The following is a 24,339-nucleotide window of genomic DNA, read 5'->3' as shown; positions in this document are numbered from 1 at the left end:
ACTCCTTATCTTCGGGCCCAGCAAAAGCTTTTTGGGAAGTGTGTCTTCCAGCAGCATTTCTCCAGTGTGATGGCCAGCCACCACAGGATCCTGAAGACTTTTCAGAGCAAGGATTTTTTTTTTCATGGAGATTGCCAGGTTTAGATCAAACATTTTTTCTGAAAAGTGTTAAAATCTGGGAAGTCTTCAAAGCTTGGTGACTGCATCTAAAATAGTTCTAAATATACCTATCCAAAATCACCCAGAGAAACTATTTCAAGTCACTTTCTTCTTTTTTTATTTTTTTGGGGGCAGGGAAGGAGAGGCAGTTAGTCTTCTGAAACTTGGGAAGGTGGTAAGAATTTAGAACCATTAAACAATCTCCACAGTTTCTGCTCTACACAAGCTACATGGAGTAGGGGCTTCAAGAGTCTTGGGAATACAATTCATGGCAAGATCTTACCCTTCCTGGCTTCATGGATTTAAACCCCTCCAGCACACAAGGACAAGGAAGCTTCTAGCAATACTGACAGGAGGGACAGATACTAAGAGCAGCAGCTCCCCATGCCACTGTGAGCAGCGCTCATCCACCATCCTTCCTTTGTCCTTGGCCCCAAAGCCAAACCTCCTCATCTCCCAGCAGCCTACTCTCTGCTCTTGTAGTCACTACCCCATCCCCAAACCCCTCTCACAGCCCTTGCATGTCTCCAGACATTCTTCATCCAAGCACCTCAGTCTCATCCTTCAAACACTTCGCTCAGAGGGTCACCACCAATGCAGCAAGTTAAACTCCTTTAACCTTATTAAAAACTGCATCCACTAAGCATGTGACTGTCTACTCACCCTACCCCAACTCCTTCCCCTTTGCACACTGTACTCTGCAATAAAACCATGGAGGCAGGGATGGGATCAAGCTCTTGAGCTGACGATTTGGGAAGCCAGATCAGAGGGGTTGAACGTGGCTAAGGAGGGCTGAAACAGCACTGAAGAGGCAGCTGTACAACAGTGGGCTGGTGCTGACATACAGTGGTCTTGGCTAGATGCAGCCATCACCTGTCCTGGCTGGACTCATTCCCTAACAAGCAGCCAGAGACCTAGGCCCCTTCATCCAACTCCCCCCCTTTCATCAGCTGACATCTCTCCTTCCCAGCCAATGCTATACAGAAGTGACTAAAAAGCTGGAAAATCCTTGTGGCAGCACCTCCACAAAGGGCAACTCTGAAGAGAGAAGCCCAATATCCACTCACTGGGAATGAGCTGTGAAGACCCTTGAGATCCTGAAGTCCAGACAGGCCCACGAAGGAAAGCACTTGGTGCAGAGATGTGGGATGAAGCTGCACAGTAAATGGAGATGTTCTTGTTCCCTTTTTCACATCTCTTAGAGAACAAAGGATGAAACTAATTTTGTCTGAAAAAAGAAAACATCTAATAACTGATGCAGGATTTGACCCAAAAAAGTCAAATCAGACATAGAAGGGACACCAGTAGCAGGCTGAACTAGGCATCAGGAGGAAAGGAAGGTTTGTGCCTCCACACACAGGAATCTGCCTCTGCCTGACCCGCTTTTTCCCTGCCTGCACCACTCAGCACATTCTGGAGATTGGTTCTTCAAACGCTTGCATCTTTCTGTGTTCCTAGGACAGGCCCAGCAAGCCCTAGTCCAAGTATTCCCAGATGTGGAACTAGCCTGTAACTCTCATTACTGGACAAGAAGTAGCCAAAAAAAAAAAGTAAGATGCTATTGTAGGTCATGTATCCATATTTGTGGCTTGACCGTCAAAACAGGAGCAGGTGACTGTCTGCCCTTTGCCTCCACCCAAGTGTCCCTGGACTCCAGCCACAGTGCTGGGACTGAACTGGTTCCACTCTGGTCACTGGCCAGGGATGTCACTGCCGTTTCCTTGCCCCCAGCAATGCCTCCCAGTTGAACACAAACATCATGGCAGGGTGAGATAACTGAACTACCACCCAGACTCTGCAGTCAGAGTATGCTTTCCACCTCCTGCTCCTCTCTCCCAAAGAGATCCTGAGCTCCTAAAGCAGTACATAGGACCACATGTGGGAGATGCCCATCTGGCAAAGGCAGACCAAGGCTGATTTTAAAAACAATTCCATGGAAGTTTCTAAGTGCATAGAGACGTCCCCCAACCTAGTTACCAAGCACAAAAATACTGTGACACATGCTGAAAGAGATTCATTGACAATTTCCTTCACTTGAGCAGAAAATGAGGCCAGTATCAGGTCAAGTTTTCTGCCTGGTGCAGCACACCAGCAAGAGACGGAATTTGTTAGAAGGAACCATCAACCTTCTGCAACTGGTGAAGACTTAAGCCAGTGAAAGAAGCCAGGACTGTTGCTCTGGATTTCCCAAAATACCTAAACATTTTCTCACCTCTGACACTTGCAGAATGGTGCGCTCCATGGTACTGCACAACATGTCAAGCTTTTGCTTTCAAAAAACTTAAACTGGGAAGAGCCCTTCTAATGACTCCCCAAATAGAGTGGTTTGGAGGCACCTCCCAGCAGCCCCCTTTGGCCCTAGAAGCAGCAAGAAGGGGTGTGCTGAAGTTAAGCCTCAATAAAATCAATACATCAATTGTACCCCTGCAAGTTCAGGTGGTCAGCCTTCAGAACAAGGGAATCCAGAAGAGAAAATCCAAGAATTCATAGCTGGCAGCTCTCGGAAGGACTGAGGCTGTGCTTCGTTTCCAGCCTGTTTCTAACAGCAAACCAAAGATTTCCTTAGGAAAGCTTTGGCCCTTGTGCCTAAGAGGCTCACTGGATATACTCTCCTCCTTCCAAAACTTACAAACTTGTTTCATGTCTCTCACTGAGTAACCTGTTGGAAGTAATTAATACTAGTGAGGTCAGGAAGGATCATGGAGTTGTTAACTAGTACATTGAGAGAAGAGATTTTAGTCTCCATATCTAAAGAACAAAATCTCATCAGCAAAGGAGCTACTTGCCTCTATACCAATGTGCTGCCATGCCACATCACCACAATGCCTTAGCACCAGCCCTCTCTTTTGGCCTCTTCCTCCTCCTCTTCTTCTTGACCTAACACCGTCCTTCCCAAGGGGAGATTTTAGCTCATTGGGCAGTGACCAGCTTTTATTTCAGATGTTGACAGACACAGAAGTTTATCACTGATACAAATGTAGCTGTGCTCTAACCATCTACAGCCAGCAAAGACAGAGTTGGTTCCACCATGACAGCCTCTTCAAGACTGCACATTCCTGAGTTATGGAATCCAGGATTAGAGAAGCAGAGATTAGGACAATAAAACGTAGCTGGTCCAAGCAGCAACCAGCATATCCCACTTTCTGGTCTTTCATTTGCCTTGTTTGAGATGTTAGCTTATGCCTTTATGTCTTTACACTCTCAGGTGTTTCCCCCCTCCCTTAAATTAAAGCTAAAATCATCATGCAATTGTTGAACCTCTACTTGGCATTCTGACAACAGTGGGCTTGTTGTCCTTGTTATCACTTGCTGGACAGTTTAACTGGCATAAGTCCAGCAGGTGAGGCAGGACCACGTTATTCACTGAAGACACTGTTACCTGTCACTATGCACGTGAATTTAGCATCAGAGTCCTCGGACACAGCACGGGATTTGATAGTGGTTTCAAATAGTGGCTGTGTTTCCTCCGTCAGCTGAGAAATGATTGCGCAGAAGGTGCTCCTGGAAGATTCAAGAAGCATTTCTTAGAGATAAAAGCACCAGAAAAACCAAAGGGTCCACCTCGTGTCTCATCTCAGCAGCCTGTGTTGCTGTTGTCCATGCTCTCTTCCCTCCCATCATCCCTACACTTGCTCACAAGTCCAGTCCAGTGACAGGGCATTTGACTGATTTCTCCCTCCCAAGATGACTGTCAATTTAAAGTGTCATTCAGGAGCCATTCCCTTTGTCTTAGCCCCTATGGCTATCAGGGCAATGAATGTTGACCCACTGGATTAATGAAGACCCATTTTAGCTCTGGATTATACCAAAACATCTCTTTGGCCAGCCAGCAAACTTAGAGCCCCATCTAACAAAGTCAATTCCCAGTTCTGAACCATAAATGTTTCAAGAGTTCTTCTGTTCACTGGGATTTTTCTTTATTTGTGAAGAATTTGTGTCATTTCAGGTCAAGTGGGAATCGAACATGTCTCCTGAATGCAGCAGCCCTCTTAGAATGAAGAAAAGCTGCCAGCCATGGGACAGCTCACTGAGGAAGACCTGAGTCTGGCTAGCAGCTTTCTGAGCTCAGGAGCTAGCTGGGAATTCCCTGTTTAGCTCCTCACTGATGCAGGTAAGCACTCACACTCCCTACTCCAGGAGTTCAGGCTCTGACCTCAAAGTTCATGCTGGGACACCCAAAAAGCCAGCACTGTCCTAACAGTGCAATCTATAATGCTCAAAAGTGGACCATGGATTCTCCAGGTATTTCAGCACTGTCCAATGAGTGCAATAAATCACCATGTTCATCCAGCACTGCCAACCCTGCTGCAGCATCACTGAGAAAGGTCCCAGAAAATCTGGGCTTTCTTAAATAAAGGGAAAAAATTTAATCCCAAATTGGGTTTTCCTTCAGATAATGCTGAGGCTCTTGGAAGGGAAGAGCTTCTTATTTCATTTTTCCCTCTGCAATTAAAACACTACACATTTACAATAGGAGAGGGGACCCCAAGGTCTCAAGTGCAAGGACATTGGGAGAAACAGCAAATATTGCAAGAGAACTGGTAGCTGGCAGCTCATTTATATAATTTTCAGCAGTGAAAGACATTCCTTAAACAAGTGATCAGCTTCCAGAAACATGCAAGGGATGGAACAAATGCCCAAACCACTCCTGACAAAGCTCCACCACGAGCAGAAGGGCTCAGAGTATATGGTGGGGGTTCCATGAGGAGGACCCCAGCCTCACAAGCAGCCCCAGCTTGCAGGCAGGATGCTGGTGCTGCTGCCACTAATGCTCTACCTGCTAAGGAAGCAAACTGGTTCAGGGCAAACCAAAAAACCCCACATTTAGCATGACCCAGCAAGGGTAGGTGCACTGACAGGGACTAAGCATGCATGGCTGAAGGTGTCAGGAGAGCTCCAGCCACAGTGACTGCCTGTTCCATCCACCCTGAAAACTTACCTGGAGGCGGCAGTGTCATTATTTTCCCTCTGGCTTCTTGCTAGAATGGGTTTGTAAGAGATGCAGGGAGATGAATCCCTGAGTAACAACCCCCTGGGATGCAGCAGGAACCTCACCCAGCTCCCAGGCACCCTGTGCTGGATGAGGGTCAGGACAGGGGAAGCTCAGGATGTTGCAAACCCGATTCATCTACTGGATGAGGGTTAAAAACATGGTCTGTATCCAAACACATGTGTGGGATGGGGTAAAAAAACCAGATTCCACAGCTCAGACTCTTTTCTGTGGAAATCAATGGTTACTAGGACACTGGCCCTGGCAAGCAACTCTTCACTCAACTGTGGGGCCAGGAAAGGGCTGTGGGAATCAAAAGCTGTTTCAAATCAGAGCAACCTTTCCAAACTCCAATCCCAGGAAAAAAATGCCCATTTCCATGGAGCAAGGCAGACAATCCAGTACAAGGCGGTTACTGGTAGGGTTTTGATGCTCCCTTCAATACAGATCCCCCACCTCATACCAGTAAATGCCTTTCAGATCCACATAAAGGAATTTCCCAAGCATCAACCAACATTTCATATCCCAGCAGGAGGGAAACCGGATCAGCATCCTATAATCAAGTGATGCACACACACATAGTGACACTCGGGACCCAGTTTAATCCCAGCACCACGCCACCAGCACCAGCAGGCAGCACCAGGAATAAGTCTGGTCCACTCAGTGCAAATCCCACAACCAGGTGAAATACATATACCAAAGGCTACTGAATGGCTTTGGAAAGCAGCTGTGGTCAGAAGCTGGGGGTTCCACAGGCTTGGCAGATGAATCAGAGACTTGCCTAATGACACTTGGCAGGAAGCCTGGAAGGTCTACTGAGTCTTTCAAAGAAACTATTGTGTTGGTCACAGCAGGATTTGAAGGCTCTGGCACTGCGGGGCTCTCAGCTGACTCACTCCAGCTGCAAGGAGGCTTGTCCAATTCAAATTGCTTTCTAAACCAGTAATTCAGAGTATTCAAGGAACTGGACATAAAGCACTACCCACTTTTTCTCTGGGCCTTCCTGGAGCTGCATCTTTGGGGCAGAAAAAGCCCTGGAGCCTAGAAGAGACCCCCAGCAATTCAGTAGCCTTTTCAATTAAAGAGGGATTTCCATACAAAAGCCTGCTGGAAAAGGAGATTTGAGAAGTATATTCTTCTTGTCATGATTTTCTTTTTCTGACTTTTTGGTTAGAAATCCCAGAGCTATAGAGGTGTTCCGGAGAGGCCTTTCCCTCCACAGTCATTCTTCCACCTGCCACTCCAGCAAACCAGAAATGCCAACTGATTTCCAAATGTGTTCTTTTGCCAAAGGCAAAGTACAGCTGTACAAGTCATTTTGGGGCAGAGTCCAAGTGAAAGAGGATCCTCACAACCATGGTAGGGGGGAAGAAAATTTTTTCTCTGGATGTCTCAGGGCAGTCACATCCAATTTTTAATGTCTCTGTATGGAAGTCTCGCTTTAATATAAAGAAGTAGCTGAACACCCATCCTTTGGCCAAGAAAGAGGAATATTTCTTGCACCTTAATACAGGAATTATGATGAACATTCACTTTTCTTTCTGCAGTTCAAGCAAGTATTACAGATCAAATCATGCAAAATGAGGCTGTTAGATCACTTCAGGGCTCTCGACTGATTAATTAATTAGTACCAAAGCATTACAGGTTAATTGTGTGCAGACAGATTCAGGAAAGTGTTTGGTCAGAGCAGTTTAATGCAATGTAGTTTTACCTTCCTAAACTGGAGGGAGAGAATCTGCTGCTTGATAAGCTAAGCAAAAAACAGCATAAAAACCATTAGAGAGAAAAGCATGGAAAGGAGCTGAAATAAACAAACCGTTACAGAGACATATTAATGATGAGCCGTTTTGCAGAGGTCAGAGTTCCTATTAAAAGAAGGTACAGCTGCCTTAGGCTGCCTGCCAGGACGAGCAAGCCACACTGTGAATTGAAATCGAAGGCTGTAAAACTGAAATGGTCGTTATCCGCACAGAATCAGTGTCAGGACATTTATACAAGTAGGTTTCCAAGAAGCAGCACCTTGAGCCTTCCATGCACCATCCGCAGCATTGTGCTCAAAGCAGGCAACTCCACCACGGGAGACGTCTGGTTAAACGCAGGCAGGAGCATGGACGAGACCATCCCAATTCTCTGCTGGCAAGCAGGTGGCCTGAGCTGGGTGCCCTCTGTGTTTCCAAGGACAGCCTCTGGGAGAAGCTGAAAACTCTCTGATCACTACACATTGCCTTCCAACCAAATCACTAAGGTCTGGCAAAACATCAAAATAAAATAACAGAAGTAGACTTTACAAGAATCTACGGGTTTTGCTTTCTTTGCAGGAACATGTAGTAGCATTAACCAATTCAGGGAATGAAATCAAACACACAAGTCCTGCACAAGACATCTGGATGAGCTACTTACCAGTGGTCACCAGCTCTCCCAAAGGAGTGTCTTCAGGGACTCGTGCCCTAGCCAAAGGGCCACACTGCTGGACTGTGGCAGCAGCCCTTTGCAGGCTGTAGGAAACAACCTCTGTGCATTGACCTGCAGTCAGGAACAGTTCCTCAAGCCTTGAGCTCACCCACGTGGCAATCAAAAGTCTACAACTAACAGGGACAAGCTAGTCAGCAGCATGTAAGCTCAGTGGTTTAAGTGCACTGAGGTGCATGTTATGCCTATGCAACAACCTCACCATATAGCCTTGGAAGTGACTGCAGCATAGGCACCCCCTCTGGGATGCACCAAGCCAGACTACCACATCCAGAGATGCTGACAGATCAAACCTTCTCAGCCTCTGTTCTGAAGACCAGTGAACCACCAAACTTCAGTGCTCTAGAATGGTGCTACAGAAGACAGCAGAAAGAACCACATGGAAGTCCACCTGAAGGTGCACCTCTTCAGGTCTCCTACCCCAAACATGTGAGTCCCAGTGATGTGGAAGCCAGCAAGACTCCAACTCTTGCTCTAAAAATGACCACAGAGAGATTCTGAAAACTGCTCCTGCCAACTGTACATTCCACCTGTGGAGGCAGAACCTCCACGTGAATAATAACGAAAAAAGTAGTTCAGCTTGAAGTCCTGACACTTTCCACAAAAAATTTCCATCAAGAAGAAAAACCTGAAGGGCTCACTGACTCTTCTCCTTCAGGAAAGCAAAGACAGCAGAAGTTTAGGACTGTTGCTCAGGAGCAGTTTTAACCCAACGAACATGGGTGGCACCTGGCCTTTTGGCAGCAGCTTCACCCTCTTCACCCCCTGCCACACGATCCTGGTCCGTTCCCAGCGCCAACTGCTGGTCATGCAGCCAAAGGATATGCAGGCTGGGTGGGATCCAGCTGGGAAAATCAAATGCTCACAGTAAAAGGCTGAGGATCACTCACTCACCTGATCCATCTTTCATATGCTGTGCTGGTCCATGGGAGAAGCCAGACAGAGAAGCTGTGTCCTTTGAGCTGTGTCCTCCTGCAACATCCCTGTGAGCTCCATGCCCTTTCTGGCACAGCTTTGCATTATCTGCCTTACTGACCAGCCCCTCACCTTGTCCTCAACACTGTCAGACACCCTCAGAGCTTCCAGAGCTCAAACTGCACCTCGTGCTGCTCTCACCCTGTCCTGGCCTCCTGGGGATCCAGGTTCCTCCTCCCCACACTCCTCCCAAGCACAACCACCCCAAGTGGCAGCTGTATCCCTGGGGTGGTTCTATCCCTTGGGCTGATCCCAGGGGCAGCTGTATCCCTGTGCTCTGGGCTTACCCAGGCAGCTCTCTGTCTGGAAGCACAACTCACAGGTTTAACTTATCTCAAAACATTTTTCTTATCACTGCAAGGGAAAAGCATCTTTTTACCCTCCAGGAATACTAAAGACCTTCTTGAGGGAAGTTCCCAAAATCCTTGCTGGCTAGAATGCTAGTGTAGGCAGTAGTGTGGTTTTAATCATGATTTCTTGCATAAGACAAATAGGGATGTGTCTTGGCTTGGATGTAAAGAAAATAGCAAGAGGCAGAACAAAGGTTGCCTGTGCCATGAACCCCTTGTGCTCATGGATGTGATCAAACAGTAAGCACTGACAACGCTTTTTTTTTAATCCCCAGTATTAAGACAACACGGGCTTTATTCACTGCACATCCTGAGACAGTGCTGAACACTGAACTGAGGGTCTCTTGAGGAGCCTTGATATTATCAGAAGAAAAAGACCATCATGTATTAACTGAAGTTTAACCTCAATATGCTAAATTTGCTTTTCAGACTAGAGATTTAAGCCCCAGAGAGCACGATCAAATTGTGGAGGCTACAGCCAGCACAACCCCGCCTGCAGGCAGCTGGCGCTTCACTTCAATTACGTTCCAGCATATCCATGTAGAGCTGCGACAGCACAGCTACATCAGAACCCAATCTACCCTGCTGGAAACAGGGGACTCCTGAGCAGGGCACCAGATGCTCCAGCGTGCCTGGTCTGACTCTCCTGGGACCAGGCTGTCTGTGCCCCAGGCTCCTCAGGGACTTACTAGCACACACAGCACAAGGCTCTGCTAATGAAATGCAGCATCAGCAATGGATGTGTCTCCCTCGAGCAAGCTCAGGGCCATTACAGTTACTGGATAAAGGCAAATGCTTGTGTTATCCTGAGGAACACGTCTAAAGGAGTGAATCAAGGGCTCAAGTATAACTTTTCCTTCTATTGGAAAAGTGGACTTCAAAAAGGTCTGCCCCAGGCATGTCCAGCACCCATGGGATGAAGCCTCCTTCCCATTCATGAAGAGAAGCTCAGCATTTTATAAGCTATTTCTGAAAATACAGAACTGTTCTTAAGTGCTGGACCATAGCATTATACGTTTCTACCACATCCCCTCTACCAGTCTCAGTTCTTCATTAAATTTCATTTTATCATATGCTTTCAAACTCCTTTGGCTGTTTATCATCCTCTTAAAGGTTTTAGCCCTTCAACTACTCATAATTTTCTTTGGAAGTGAAGACAGCCTTCCCCGTTTTTCATGCACTTGCTGAATTTCAGTCTTGCAAGGGCAGGATGCAGAACTGTCAACACCACTCACTTTTTTTAACCACTCAAGTTGATGGTCTGGGCTGGTACATCACCCCACTGGCACTGAAAAGTTAACTGCTTGAAAAACATAGATTTTCAGTCTGGCACCTTTTCCAATCTCTCCTGCAATCACTCCATGAAATTACTCTCTTTTGGTATTTCTTTACCCTGAGATAAAGAAATCTTTCTCATTCCAGTTCATTCCTCACATGGAAGTGAACAAGAGCTCAGGAGACCCTAAAATAGGCTTAACAGTGGCTCCATCTTCATATAGACAAGCACCTGGACTCGAGCTGCTTGAGCTGCAGCAGTGATCAATATTCCTCAGTGCTCTTCCACAGCATGAAAATTGACCTACACAAGCTGTCCAGCGAAGGATAAAAACAGCAAAATATGTCTATGACAGCAAACCTGACAATTCCAAGTTATGTTTTGAGGGAATCAGCACTGACCGGAGAGCCGGGCAGCCTGTCCATCCCAGGAGCTGGACAGAGGGACTGGCAATTCCCTACAGACACTCCTCCTCACTGGCTCTCTGATCCGTCACATTATTGGGCATGTTTTGGACATGCAGACTTCCAAGTATAAGGTTTCCTATGAACTTGTCTGCCTCCAAGGTTAATACTGCTTGAGACAAATACAAGCCACTCCGAAACCCGCCTCAGCTGTCAGCAGTGAACCCTTTTCAACATTTAAAAGCCAATACTGAGGCTTTCATGTACGCATGGTTGTGCTCACGGCTGCTTTCCTGCCACGTGTCCCGCTCCTTATCAAGCACTCCCTGCACACACAGAACGAGTGTGCTGGTGTTCATACACCATGGCAGGAGCTATCAGCAGGCCCGTGATAAAGCAGCTCCGAGTGTTATGTTGCTGTACAAGACACATTATTATTTCACTGACTGGAAAACAGATGTATTGAGTCTTTGCTTGTCAAGGTCACAGACCGAATCGGTGTCAGAGATGCAGAAATATTGCAATTTTTTCTGCAGGTAATTTACTATTTGCTGAGAAAAACATGGACTTGGGTATAACAATTCAGGGCTAGATTTCATTAACAGAGAAGGTGGAAAACAATCAATTAAGTTACACATTCCTGTATCAGCCTCTGTAATGCTCTGAAGATGGCTCAGATTTGTGTATTTTAACTTGGAATTATTGCTGCCTCTATGGCCCGAGTTAAACTTAGAAAGACATCAAGGAGTGAGAAATGGCAAAAAAAAGCAAAGTAAATATTGGACAATGAGATGCTGAAGAAAGGTGACATCCTCCTGGCAGCTCACTACACATAGAAAACCAAAAAAAAAGAAAATAAAATTGCCTGTAACAGCCCTTCCATCTTCCTCTTCTTGGGACCAGGCAATGCTGTGAAGTGTGAGACTGAGTCAGTGAGAGATAACAACTTCATTCACTCAAGACCTTCTTCCCCTCATCGGAAGAGAGCAAGGGTAGAGCAGGCTTTAATTCCATCTCCTGGAAACTGCCTCTGCTGTGGCATGAGAGGTGCCTTGTTTGGAGATGACCACACTCTCCCCTCCACGCAATGGTATCTCTGGCCTGGGAAACATCTCTTTTTATGAGGTTTCCAGAGAGAAGCACAGGTCTCACAGGTGATATACTCTGTATTTTAACAGTGGCCCTGAACGGCATTGGCTCATCAGCCTGCACACTCAGCTCTGCTTGGCCTTCTAGGGGAAATGGACATATGGACAGGAGGCTATGGAAAGGGAACTGAAAAATCTCCCTTTGGAATTGTTGGGGATTGTTATTCAGAGTGCACAACTGCCAAGAAGCCCCACTCAAACCAGACACCACACTGTGCAGGTAGTTATAGCAATGGGAAACAGACACCTCTGTCCTACAGGTCACAGGGTGTGGAGATGAGTCATTGACGCCTTTAACTTTGCCTTTCCAGTGGGTACTGGCTGTCCCTCCTTCCAGAGTTTGGGACACTTCCATCCCACAAATCAAACTGAGTGAGTGCTCTCAGGTGCCTTAGCTGGAATCTGACCAGGGGGTTACACCACTCCTCGCCAAAAGCAAAGTCCCATTGATGCCTTAGGTTTTAACTTTTATATTTTTCAAATCCTGTACTGCCTAGTGTGTAACTCTGAAGTTTCTTGTGGCCTGTTAGCTACTGTTCTCTTATGCCAGGCAGACATAACAAGACACTCTAGGTTTGCTCTCCAAGCATACCTAGATTGTCCCAGGCTCCAAAATACGTAAACTAAGGCCTCTGAAGAGGAGGGCAAACTTGGGGTAGTTACATCATTAACTGGGGTTGTAATTGAAGAATTGATCCTGATATGCAAATGGACCAAACTTATAAAAGTGTGAAGAACTCGTGACCTGGGGTCCATCTTGGGAGTTGCCTCTTGACTCCCCAGGGTGTACCTTGAAGGCCCTTCAAATAAATACCTACCTTTGTTCCCTTACCCTTGTCTAGTCTCTGTTTTTAGGTGGCCATCTCAGGCATCACTGTCAGACATTGCAGATGCCCAGCTGCTAAACAGGGAACTCGTCTGAACTAAACCTGCTTTTCAGGAACCAGGTGCTCCTGAGTTTCCAGCACACTTGATTATAGCAACAGATCTTTCTCCTTCATTTGATATTATGTGCAAAGCAAGAGGGACAACATCGGGAATGGCTTCCAGCCAGAAGAGACAAGTGGCAAGGCCCTCTCCTGAGCTCAACTGCCACCCCGAGCAGTCATCCAAGAAAAGATCAGAGGCAATGTCACTACACTCTATAAATATCTGCATATGATGCAGCCGTGACAGTAGAAAGATATTTGAGCAAGGAAGCAATGCTCTAACAAGACTTAGGAGCAGACACCTGCATGAGGTAAGAGGTGCTGATCACTTCCAGCAGAGAGGTTTGCCTAGCACTCAGATGAAGATTTTATATAAAATTGCATCTCTCTGCACAATACACTCTCCAGACTCACTAGTTCTTACAAAAAGGACACCTAAAAAGATGTCTTGAGAGCTGTGGCCCATGAATGCAGCTAAGGCAGACCCTGGACAGGACTGAGAGCTCCTCCTCTCACTTTGTGAAATAATTATAGGCAAGTGCTTTGAGACATAAGAGGTTTGTTAAAAAAAAAAAAAACACAACAAAACAGCTACTCCAAAATAAAAAAAAAATCCAGTCAGCAGCCAGAGCAGAAGGCAAGTCACTGTGGCCAAAAGCTGTTCCTCACACTGTCCAGTATCAGGTAGGCTAAAAGACCAGCAAAGGAAAGACACTGAGCTGTTTGCTCATAGGGAAAATCCTTCCAAAAGACTAGTTCCTGAGGGCACAAAAAGTAAATACCCTGAATGCTCTGTTTAATAAAAGGATGATGTTCTCTCTATGGCCATTTTCAACATCTCTATTCTTTTGGCCCCCTTAGCACCACCTCTGGAAAATTCTACAAGTTAAAACCCAAAAAAATCATGTTCTGGTTACCCAATTCATATCCTTCAATTTACATGACAACCCTTTCCTCTGACAGGATTAGGGAGACCAAGTAAGACCATCCAAACTGCCCTTAACATAGAATCACAGAATGGTTTGGGTTGGAAGGGACCTTAAAGCTCATGTGGTTCCATCCCTCTGCCATGGGCAGAGACACCTTCCACTAGCCCAGGTTGCTCCAAACTCCATCCAACCTGGCCTGGAACTCTTCCAGGCATGGGGCAACCACAGCTTCTCTGGACAACCTGTGCCAGGGCCTCACCACCCTCACAGGGAAGAATTTCATCCTAATAGCCCAACTAACCCTGCCCTCTGGCAGTTTGAAGCTGCTCCCTCTTGTCCTGTCACTCCAGGCCCTTGTAAAGAGTCTCTCTCCATCCTTCTTTTAGGCTGCCTTCAGGTACTGGAAGGCCACAATTAGGTTACCCAAAAGCTTCTCCAGGATGAACAGTTCCAGCTTTTCCTAACAGCAGAGGTGCTCCATCCCTCTGACAATCTTGGTGCCTCCTCTGGACTTGTTCCAACAGCTCCATTGCTGTGCTGGAACCCCAGAGCAGAATATGTTCATAAGTCACCCCAGAAGCAGGGATTTCCAACCTCAGTTTCTTTTCTTGAAGATTTTTCCATGTCTTCATGTATCTCTACCATGTTACTACACTTTCTATTGCTTTAAGAAGTGGTGAAGAGAACAGGCAAATATTTTGGTTAAACATATTCTATATAGACATATAAAGACAGAAGGAGAGAAACCTGAGAAAACCACCACATTTTCTTCGGATTGGAATATCCATTTTTGTTTTCTAACCACCAGAGCAGCCTCCCACAGCAATCCTGTTCTGCATCACTTGTCCCATTGCCTTTGTTAGCTTCAAACCCAGCAAATCCAAATCCATTCTGTGTTAAAGAGAGCTGCTCAGTGTTATCTGCTGTTCTGCATGTTGCTCATCGTGCTTTTCAAGTTCTCCTAGGCAAGCTCTCCAGATGTTCCTGGATTTAATTACACTCATAATTGTTTTCTGAAAGTCTCCTTGCTATTCCACTCACTTGCCTTCCAGAATTGTTATGATACATTATTTAATTACAACATAAAAAGCCCCACTTCATTCAAGCCCTTGCCCTGCATCTTAGACAACAGTTTCCAAAAATCCTGGCTCAAGCCTTCAGCACTTGTAGGGCTCTGCAGGGAACCAGACTTTTATACGCCTCCTCCCTAACTCATTAGGGAACCTGGAAGTTGCCATGAATTCAAGGAAAGGTCAATTTTGCCATTTAGCAATTATTTAGTCACTGCTTCTTACAACAGAAGGGGCAGACAGCAGAGTTACGAGGCAAAATGAAATTGCCCTTCCCCAGGCTTTGACAATCATGTATATAAGCGGTTGGAAAAATGACCAGAGAATTTGTGGAAATTGAATGTGCTGCTGATTTAAGTGGGGCAGCACAGAGTCCCTTTGCCAGCACTGGGCTCCCACGGATGGAAATTGGGGTGCAGCCATGGCAGCATTAGACTGACAAGTTCGAGAGGTTCAGGGCTCAGAGCTCTGTAGCCATGGGCCGGATTTACCGCGCCTGAGCCACAGCCTCAAGTGGTGGTGCAGCCAAAAGACACCAGGTGCACTGCCTGCATGGGCTCTACATTGCTCCATGCCTTCCTCAGCAGACCTAACTTTGGGAATCCGGCTGGGAACACTGAAGGTATTCCTTGCAGGATGGACGAACCCTCCTTTACTGTTAAACTGTTTAAAGCTGCAATTTGAGCATAGTCAAGGGAAAGAAAAGTTAAGCTGTAGGCAACCCAAACATCTCAACATCTTTATTAAAGCCTCTCTCAGCTTGTAATCCGCAGAATGGAGTCACTGGGCTCAGTTAAGAGATTTCCTGTCCATGGTATGATCTGAGGCTGCGGGCTGTGGAAGCTGTATGGGCATTTGATGGTGCTGAAGATGTCATGGTGTGCAGCCAGTCTGCAATTAGCTCACACCCCAGCATGACATGATACCAGCACAAAGAAACTGAATTTAGGCAACTTCACTTTGGCATTACCCCAGTTTTAACACCTGACTTCCAAGCAGCACTTTTTTATCTCTTTTGGTCCTGCGTTTATTTTTATGAATGTCTGACTCCCTGAGGCATCAATGCTTGACACGCTGGAAATGGATTATTTATAAACCATCAGCAGGGAAGAGGCACATTCATTTGGAGAGCTCATAGACTGAAGAACATTCCCAGTGAATTCAAAGAAATTTCGAGGCTTTTTTGAATGCCTCACACAATCACTGATACCTTGGGTGCTGCTGGCATGTCACCCTGTAATTTTGTGTTTCCTAACCTCAGTCAGGCTCAGCTGACAGCATGTTTATCATACCTTTTCCCTGCGAACAAAGCCTTATTCCTACCCCAGACCCTCTGCTGGAGGCCATTCCTGACCCAGGAATGCTGATCTCATTGCTGCTCAGCCCCTATCTACATTGTAGAAATGCCTTTTTGGCAATAAGATAAGGCACCCGAGCACAGAACCCAGCGGGCCCCTCGCTCTGTCTGGTGAACAGCTTTACTACAATGAAGGCAGGAAGGTCAGTGCTGTTCCCTGAGTTTAACTGGAGACACTCGTGTTTGTCAGGATTTCACAATTACAGCTTGGACTGAGGCGTCACTGGGGTCTGCAGCTTTCTCATGAGGGGAAGAGGAGAGGCAGCACGGATCAATCTCTGGTCTCTGGTGACCAGGGACAAGACCCGAGGGACCAGCATTAAGCTGTACAAGGGGGGTTAAGATAGATTATTGGATATTAAGAAAGGGTTCTTCACTCAGAAGGTGGTGGGTCACCAGAACAGGCTCCACAGGGCAGTAGTCCCGGCCCCAAGGCTGCCAGAGCTCCAGGAGTGTTTGGACAACCAGCTCAGGCACAGCGTGGGATTGTTGGGGTGTCCTGTGCAGGGCCAGGAGCTGGTCTCGATGATCCTTGTGGAGAGGATATTCCATGATTCTATTCTATGATGCCACCACTTCACACACCCGCCCAGCCAAACACAATGTGCGATGCTGACAGGCCCTGCCCTGCAATAGCTGTGACACCCCCAAGCTCTCTTTGGGGAGGCGAGGGACTGGCCTACAGCACACCAGCTCCTCTGGAGACCCCGAGCCATCGCTTGGTTTTCTCCCCTGGAGGAGCTCCCCGGGGATGGCCAGGCCCATTGGCTACACCACTTCCAGGCGGCCAGCCCCGCGCTCCCTCCGAGGCCGGGGTAGCCTCACGGCTTGGGTGAGGGCCAGCCCGCCCTCCCCGCTGCACCCGCGGCCGGCCCGGCCCGGCCCGCCTCCCCCGCCTGTCCCCCGCAAGCCCCGCGCCCGCTGTCACCGCACCCACGGCAGCGGCCAGCCCGGGGACACACCCACAGCAGCGCCTTCCCACGGGCCGGCGCTCACCTGTTCTGGGGTCGGATGCCCAGCAGGTAACTCCGCCGGTCCGGCCGCGAGGCCCAGGCCGCGCTCTCGGCCTCCTCCGCCCCGTCGATGTGGCTCGTTCCCCGCCCGTAGAGGCCCGCGAGGGCCCGGCGGGTCGAGCCCATGGCCGGAGTGCGGCTGCCCTGCCCCGCGGCCGTCGCTGCCCGCCCTGTCACTCAGCGCCGCCCTTTATAGGCGCCCCGCACATGCCGCTGTCAATCGTGACGCAGCGGCCCCTGCCCGGCCTCCCCGGGCCCGCTGCCCGGCCTCCTCCTGCTGCCGCCGTCGCTGCCGGCTCGAGTCCAGCCTTTGAGGAAGAAGTGAACTTTTTCTTATACTAACCTCCCAACCGCGGGGGATTTCTCACACCTCAAAGATGTCTCTGGTGACCACTGCCAGGACCCGACGGTGCAGCATGAAGTTGTGTCAGGTTTACGTTGGATATGAGGAAAAGGTTCTTCCCCCAGAGAATGGTCGGGCACTGCCCAGGCTCCCCAGGGAATGGTCATGGCACCAAGGCTGCCAGAGCTCCAGGTGAGTTTGGACAATGCTCTCAGGCACAGGGTTGGATTGTTGGGCTGTCCTGTGCAGAACCAGAAGTTGGACTCATTGGTCCTTGTGGGTACCTTCCAGCTCAGGATATTCCATGATTCTGTGATCTCTCAGGATCAGCTACAACATCCCTCGATTCCTTGCAGGCACAAGGCTCCCACCCTGGCTGGCTGCACCACTCAGTGTGGTCATGGCAGTCACATCCTCACATTGGGGTCTCGTGACTTGGCAGCCTGTTTTTTATCCCAGAATGCCAAAGAGAAAGTCTGTGATGGTATTTATTCAGTCTCCATTTAAAAAGACAGCAAAAAAGAGGGATGTAAAAGGTGGATACATGTCACAAACAATTGCTAGCAGTGATTTAATACCACATGAAAATATAATGAGTAATAAAATTGGATTATTTTCTTGTTCTACCTTTCTCTTGCCTGTCAAGCTGTTGCATCATGAGCTGCAGACATGTCACTGGTGGCACCACATCCCTCCAGCACTGGAATGATGGATGGAGCAGATTCATCTGAGTGGATTAGCTGCCTGCCCATGGCTGCACAGCAGCGATTGTGGCAGGAGCAGGGAAATGATGGCAAATTGCTCCTTTCCAGGAAATACAACATGATTTGAGCTGGTCCTCCCTGGGCAGGAGAGGCAGCAGATGTGGCAGCAAGCAGCAGGGCAGGTGATGGATCAGTTGGTGCAGGACACTCCTGATTCCTTTTCCCCAGCAAACACTGTGATTTGGAAGGTGACTTTGGATAGGGATTGGCACCAGGGTATGCACGGACACACAGAGTGTGTGCATCACCTATACAGGTGACACAACAGTGGCAGATGATCACATTATCAGGCATGTCAGGTGCAGGATTTGTGATACGAGAGAGGATACTTGATCTTGGCAAATGCAAAGGAGATGGACCTCATAAGACATTTGGATGTGGTCCTAGGAAATATGGAGAATGGTGGTCCCAGAGGGCTGACTGAAGACTTCACCTTCACCAGGCAGTGAAATAGGAGATGAAATTGCATAAAACAAATGTAACATGATCCACGGGGGAAACCACAATACTCATTTTCAATAGGCAGCAGTGTGCTCTGTGTGAGCTAATGTCACTTAGAAATAATTCATCTCAAACAGAATACAGCAGACCCCCAAAATACCCAAATGCAGAACTCAGAGAAGGGCAGCAAGGATGAGCCAAGGTCCAGACTGGCTGCTGCATGAAGGGTACCTATGAGGACTGGGACTCTTCAGCCTGGAAGAAACTACTGAGGTGCCCATGACTGAGGTATACACAGCTGAGAAGGACAAGGAGAACAAGTCAAATTAGCAGGTAAAATAAGTGAAAGGGAGATGCTTCCTCCCTCCCTTAGCTTTAGGCTACTCCCACACATGGCTGTGGCTGTTCACCGTCAACAGGGATTAATAAAATCCACAGGACAAATCTGTGGAAAGAAAATCTCCTGAGGTTTATGCAGGATGAAGATAGTACCTTCAGTTCAAGAAATGTTTGAGCTGCATAAGAATATTCAGTGTGTGCGTGCCCTGATCTCACACCCTTTGCTCTGCTCTGGCTGCTGCCCAAATGTGGGAGGCAGGATGCTGGGCTGGGAGGACCCAAGCTGGCATTCTCCTGCTCCCGTCCCTTTCTCGGGAAGGAGAAAGAGGACTTTCAGGTCCCACACCTTCAGGAAACCTGAATTCAAGTCCCAGCCTATGAATTACACATTATTTTACCATGAGCCCAGTCTCCTGGCATATTGATCTGATGGAACAGAGCCCAGACTATCTAAGAAGCGTGTCCAGAACAGGTAGGTTTCTGCTTTGAGCCTGGAACTGTGTCTGTTCAGATTCCCCAATACAGGAAAGACACTAATATGGTGGATCAAGTCCAGTGAAGGCCATTAGAAAGATTGAAGGAGCTCAAACACCTGACATAGGAGAAGAGGATGAGAGAAACTGGGTTTTAGGCTTCAGGGAAAGACCTTGTTTTCTTCACTACCTCACAGGAGGGCACAGACTCAGAGGTGCAGACTGATGGAATGAGAGGAGAAAATGCAAATGGCAAGGAGGAAAGTTCTGATTAGATATTAGGAAAATTACTTGCCCTGTGAAGCGAATCAAGCAGTACCACAGGGACCCAAGAGGTGGGCAATCTCCACTCTGTGAGACAGTTGGCTGTGGATGGGACATGGTGCTGAGCAGCTGATTGATGTCCTGCTCAGAGTGGGGGGCTGGACCAGAGACCCCCAGAGCTCCCTTCCCACCCTGCTCATACCATGATTTGGTGCTTCACCCCGTCAGTGGAGAGAAGCCTGGATAGTGAGCACAGGTTTAGCTCCAATGTGATGAGAAAGAGCCTGCTATGGTGTTTGATCGTCCCTCCCAGATGCACAGGGGTTATGTTATATTCTTTTTCTGCCCTTGCAAGCTCTGAATGGTTGTTGTGCCCGTCACTTGCTGAGACAGCTTCCTCTCACAGCATCTGCTCTCCTGTCAGTCTGCTCAGAGAGTGACAGTGCCCTCTGCTCCCAGCTCTGGGGGAAACGTGTTCAGCTGCTGGAGCCTGAGCAAGCTGGGCACGAGGCTTAGCAAAGCTTTCCTCATTAGCAAAGCTTTCTTCCTCTGCCTGCAAATCCAGCACTGACTCACAGAGTCGCAGATGTTTTCTCACTCCTCTCACACAATTTATCCTTCCCTTTCCCATTCTGCACCCTTAAGTTCCTCCCTTTCTAAAATGACAGGCTTCTTCATGCGCTCTGACAACAAGCTCTCACCTCTGGTTCTTCCCCAAATATTCACAGATGGTGCCAGGGAAGGGCTCTGACAGAGGACGAGCACAATGGACTTTTTGAGGAGGTCTTTGGAGGAGGATTCTCTGTCCAAACCTGGAGAAACTGTCTACAGGGAACGCAGCAACCTCCAGCTATTTGAAGAGATTCTGCATCAACCAGAAGCGTTATCTTTAGCCATAGGAAAGTTCTGGGCTTTATTTAATGATAATTTTTATTAGCTACCTGTGCTGCATAGATAATAATTGTGCAGCATACGCGTGACATGGAGCTGCTGGCACATACTCATTTACAATCATTCATAGATTTTCAACCTGCAAGGGTGTATTTCCAAATGCCTGGCTGGACCCTTGAGAAAATAGGAAAAAGGACAGTCTGTGTGATTTCAGACAGCTGGGGAGATGAGCACAAAGAAAGGTCCCATGCTAAGCATCACCTTTCTTGTATCCATGGAAGGAGAGGATCAGTCCTTTTTTGGAGCAGGGGTTGCTCTGGGTCACATTGGATGGACAAGGTGTAGCAGGTTTTCCTGCCTTTGCAGTGTTAGATTCTGTCCCATTCTGCACAAAGGAAAGGATGTGGAGGGAGAAAATCCTTCCTTGATCCACCAGGTGTGTTTGGTTTGGCTTTTTCCTACCACCTTCTTCCCCAGTGGTTAGAAAAGAAAAGCAGCAGGTAGAGGTGCAGCCCTCAGCCTTGCTTAGTCCCTCCAACCCTATGGCACAGCTCAGCCCTGCCCTGGGTTCCATAGAGCGTGGATCCATGAGCACTCGGCCACAACTGCTTCTCTCTGCCATCCTGATGCCCCTATTTGTGCCCTTCCATGCTGCCACCTGGGAGAGACATCCCTGATGGCCTTGCTTTTCCTTGGTCGGCCCATAGCCACTGCTACAGCATAGAGAAATTTCAGCAGCAGAGTGAGAGTCTCACAGCCTCCTCTCTAACTGGTCCATCATCCCCCTCATGCTGAAGTCTTGGTCCCCGTCACTCCTGGCACCATGGGAACCTGCTTCCTAGGATTATGAACATGGGGAGAAGCCAGCCAGATGCGAATTTCTCTGCCCTGGGAATGGGAACCTTGTCACCCCACATCCTGAGCCCAGACCGGCTTAATTCCTATGGGCTTTGTGTCACGCTGCCTTCCCAGTCACGTCAAAGTTCTTTGGGAGTGACACTCAGTCACTCCCTGGCCACCCTCTCTCCTCTACGTTCACCATTTCCAGGTAATTTCCTTGTAGTCCTGCTGCCTCTGGAAGGGTGATGAGTTTTGGGTTAATGAGTCTGACCTTGTAAGTGCAAGCTACGGCACAGCACTGTGGACTCGTCAGTCTGTCCTTCCTTTCTCAGAAGGGCTTGTGCAACCTCCGGAGGGCTGGCCTGGCACAACTTCCCCTGGGGCCCTCGTGATGCCCGGCCCAGCTGGCGGGGACTTCTTGGAGGAAGCGGGTTCTATGTGCCGACCCGTGGGAGTGCTGGCTCCACCATGAACTTTTTGGGCTGTGATCCCCAGGAGAGAGGTGAGCGTGGCCGTGGAGCCTGGGGGGTGAGAGCGGTGGGCACAGGGGATGTGGGCAGGGGGCAAGAGTGGCTATGGGGATGAGAGCAAGGGTGGTCATGGGGACAGGGGCAAGGATGCCCATGGGGATGAGGCAAGAACACCTGTGGGAACAGGGTGAGGATACCAGTGGGGATATGGGTGAAGACAGCTGTGGGGATGGGGTGGAGGACATTGGTGGGGAGGGAGGTGAGGACACCAGTGGGGATATGGGCAAGTACACCCATAAGCAGGTGTGTGGGGAGGAGGAGAGGACACTCACGGTAAGTGGCTGAGGCCACCAGAATGGGGATATGGACACCTGTGGCAAAGGGGCAAGGACTGTTGTGGGGATTGGTTGAGGTCACCAGTGGGATTGGGGGTGAAAACACCCGTGGGGAGGGGGTGAGGACACTTGTGGGATATGGACAAGTCGAGCTGTAACGGGGGGGCGGAGGTAAGGGGGCACTGTAGGGAGGAGGAAAGGACACCCGTGTGAATGAGGGTGAGGTCAGCAGTGGCGGTGGGCGTGAGGACACCCCTGGGGAGAGGGAAAGGTCACTCGTGGGAAGGGAGGTGCGGGCGGCCGTGGCACCCGGGCTAGGGACACGTCCTGCAGCGTCCCCGTCGGAGCGGGCCAGACATGCGGAGCCGGTCCGTTCGGGGCCGGGCCGTGCGGAGCCGGTCCAGTCCGTGCCGTGCCGGTCCGTGTGCCGGTCCGTTCGGGGCCGGGCCGTGCGGAACCGGGCCGTGCCGTGCCGGTCCGTTCGGGGCCGGGCCGTGCGGAGCCGGTCCAGTCCGTGCCGGTCCGTTCGGGGCCGGGCCGTGCGGAGCCGGTCCAGTCCGTGCCGTGCCGGTCCGTTCGGGGCCGGGCCGTGCGGAGCCGGGCCGTGCAGGGCCGCCGCAGCCCCGGCGCGTGGCGGCGCCGCCCCCGCTGCCGGCGGGCGCGGGGCGGGCCGGGAGCGCGGAAGTGCCGGGGCCGCGGGGCCGGCGGCAGCCGAGTGCGGGCCCCGGCCCGGCGCCGCAGCCCCCAGCCCGCCATGGGCCGCCGCGTCGGGTGAGCGGACCCTCGGCCGAGCCCGACCCGCCCCAGCGCCGCCGTCCGTCGCCGCAGGTGCCGCCGCCGCGTCCCGGGGAGAGGAGCTGCCGCGGGCCCGGCCGGCGGCCGCCCAGGCTGGCGAGGAGCCGCCGGAGAAGCGATGCAGGAAGGTGAGTGGTCACGGGGCAGTGGGTAGAGTGACTGTGCCACCCCCCGGGCACTTGCGAGAGTACCCAGAGGAGCCCCATGTCATCCATCCACCCACCCATCCTTCCACCCACCCATCCTCTTGTCCATCCACGTACACACCCATCCATCCATCCATCCATCCATCCATCCATCCATCCATCCATCCATCCATCCATCTCTCCAGTCTCTGGGCACAGGAGCATCCCTGTTCTTCCAGTCTTTCCTGCCTGCTGGGATGAGTATCCCTCTTGAAGCCCACCATGCCTGGCCACTGGGTGAGGGTGAGATGCTGGGCTGTGACTGCAGTGTTGTTCCCAGCTGCACATGCTGTTTCTCCACAGCCATTGCCATAACTGAGCAGCCAGTCTCCGTCTCTGTCCCGGTGGGATACTCCTTCATGCTGCGGTGCCGAGCCCAGGGATGCACCTCACTGCAGTACCAGTGGTTTTGTCAGTACCAGGTAAGGATGGGGTGGCCCTGGGTATGGCACCAGGCTGGGTCCTTGCACACAGTGGGGGAGCTGAAGAAGGGGAGGAAACCAGGGATTTCCACTTTTGCCGCTCTTACAAGGGGCTTCCTAGTGCCTTCTACTGCCAGCAGTGGGGAAGGAATTGCTGCCCACTGCCTGTGTTTTCCCTTTAGTCTGACTGCCGCCCGATTCCTGGAGCGACCAACCAAGACTTGCCCATCATTGCAGAGCAGACCCAGCTCTACACCTGCAGGGTCAATGACCTCCACAGAAATGCCGTCTTCTCCGACTGGGTGAAGGTGGAGGTCCATCAGTGTGTTGCCAGAGGTACAAACCTGTCTTTTACCTTCTTGATGTATTATGGAATTACAGAATGGTTCGGGTTGGAAGGGACCTTCAAGCTCATCTTGTACCACCCCTTGCCATGGGCAGGGACACCTTTCTGTCTCGGTTCGAGACAAGTTTAGGGGGAAACACTCTGGAAGGAACGTCTCCTCCCCAGAAGACAGGTTTCAGCACTCCCCCCCCACCAATATGAAAGGAATTTCTTGGATGAAAGTGAAGAAAACCTATTTATTTAACAAGCAGAGTACCAGCAAGGCACAGGAAACAAATGAGTAGTGTTAGATAATAAACCTCCTTGATGCGGAGAAAGCTGGCGGATTCAGAGTTCTTTTCTGTAGCTGGCTCGACCCCTCC

General features: G+C 49.6%; 2 protein-coding genes across 4 annotated transcripts in view; one reads left to right on the top strand and one right to left on the bottom strand.

Moving 5' to 3' along the window:
- ALPK3 (alpha kinase 3) overlaps positions 1–17,245 on the bottom strand; it is a 33,284-nt gene extending 16,039 nt beyond the window's left edge. Inside the window, exons 1-3 of one of the 3 annotated variants that reach the window (XM_048317810.1) lie at positions 17,053–17,245; positions 6,861–6,899; positions 3,539–3,660 (exon numbers count right to left, since the gene is read on the bottom strand). In XM_048317810.1, coding sequence (XP_048173767.1) covers positions 3,539–3,660; positions 6,861–6,899; positions 17,053–17,195 — 304 coding nt within the window. In that variant the 5' untranslated portion in view covers positions 17,196–17,245. Of the gene's footprint in view, positions 1–3,538; positions 3,661–6,860; positions 6,900–7,168; positions 12,532–17,052 lie in introns of those variants that run through there. The other 2 variants (XM_048317811.1, XM_048317812.1) reach the window with 2 other exon arrangements.
- A 4,666-nt stretch (positions 17,246–21,911) lies between these two features.
- Positions 21,912–24,339, top strand: part of LOC125332690 (mucosa-associated lymphoid tissue lymphoma translocation protein 1-like) — a 32,033-nt gene continuing 29,605 nt past the window's right edge. Inside the window, exons 1-4 of the mRNA XM_048317860.1 lie at positions 21,912–21,926; positions 23,058–23,152; positions 23,513–23,631; positions 23,814–23,967. Of these exons, the coding sequence (XP_048173817.1) occupies positions 23,143–23,152; positions 23,513–23,631; positions 23,814–23,967 (283 nt within the window). The 5' untranslated portion in view covers positions 21,912–21,926; positions 23,058–23,142. The remainder of the gene's footprint in view (positions 21,927–23,057; positions 23,153–23,512; positions 23,632–23,813; positions 23,968–24,339) is intronic.

The sequence above is a fragment of the Corvus hawaiiensis genome, chromosome 13 (genome assembly GCF_020740725.1).
Source record: "Corvus hawaiiensis isolate bCorHaw1 chromosome 13, bCorHaw1.pri.cur, whole genome shotgun sequence".
Classification (NCBI taxonomy): domain Eukaryota; kingdom Metazoa; phylum Chordata; class Aves; order Passeriformes; family Corvidae; genus Corvus; species Corvus hawaiiensis.
This window is presented reverse-complemented; position numbering and strand designations above follow the sequence as displayed.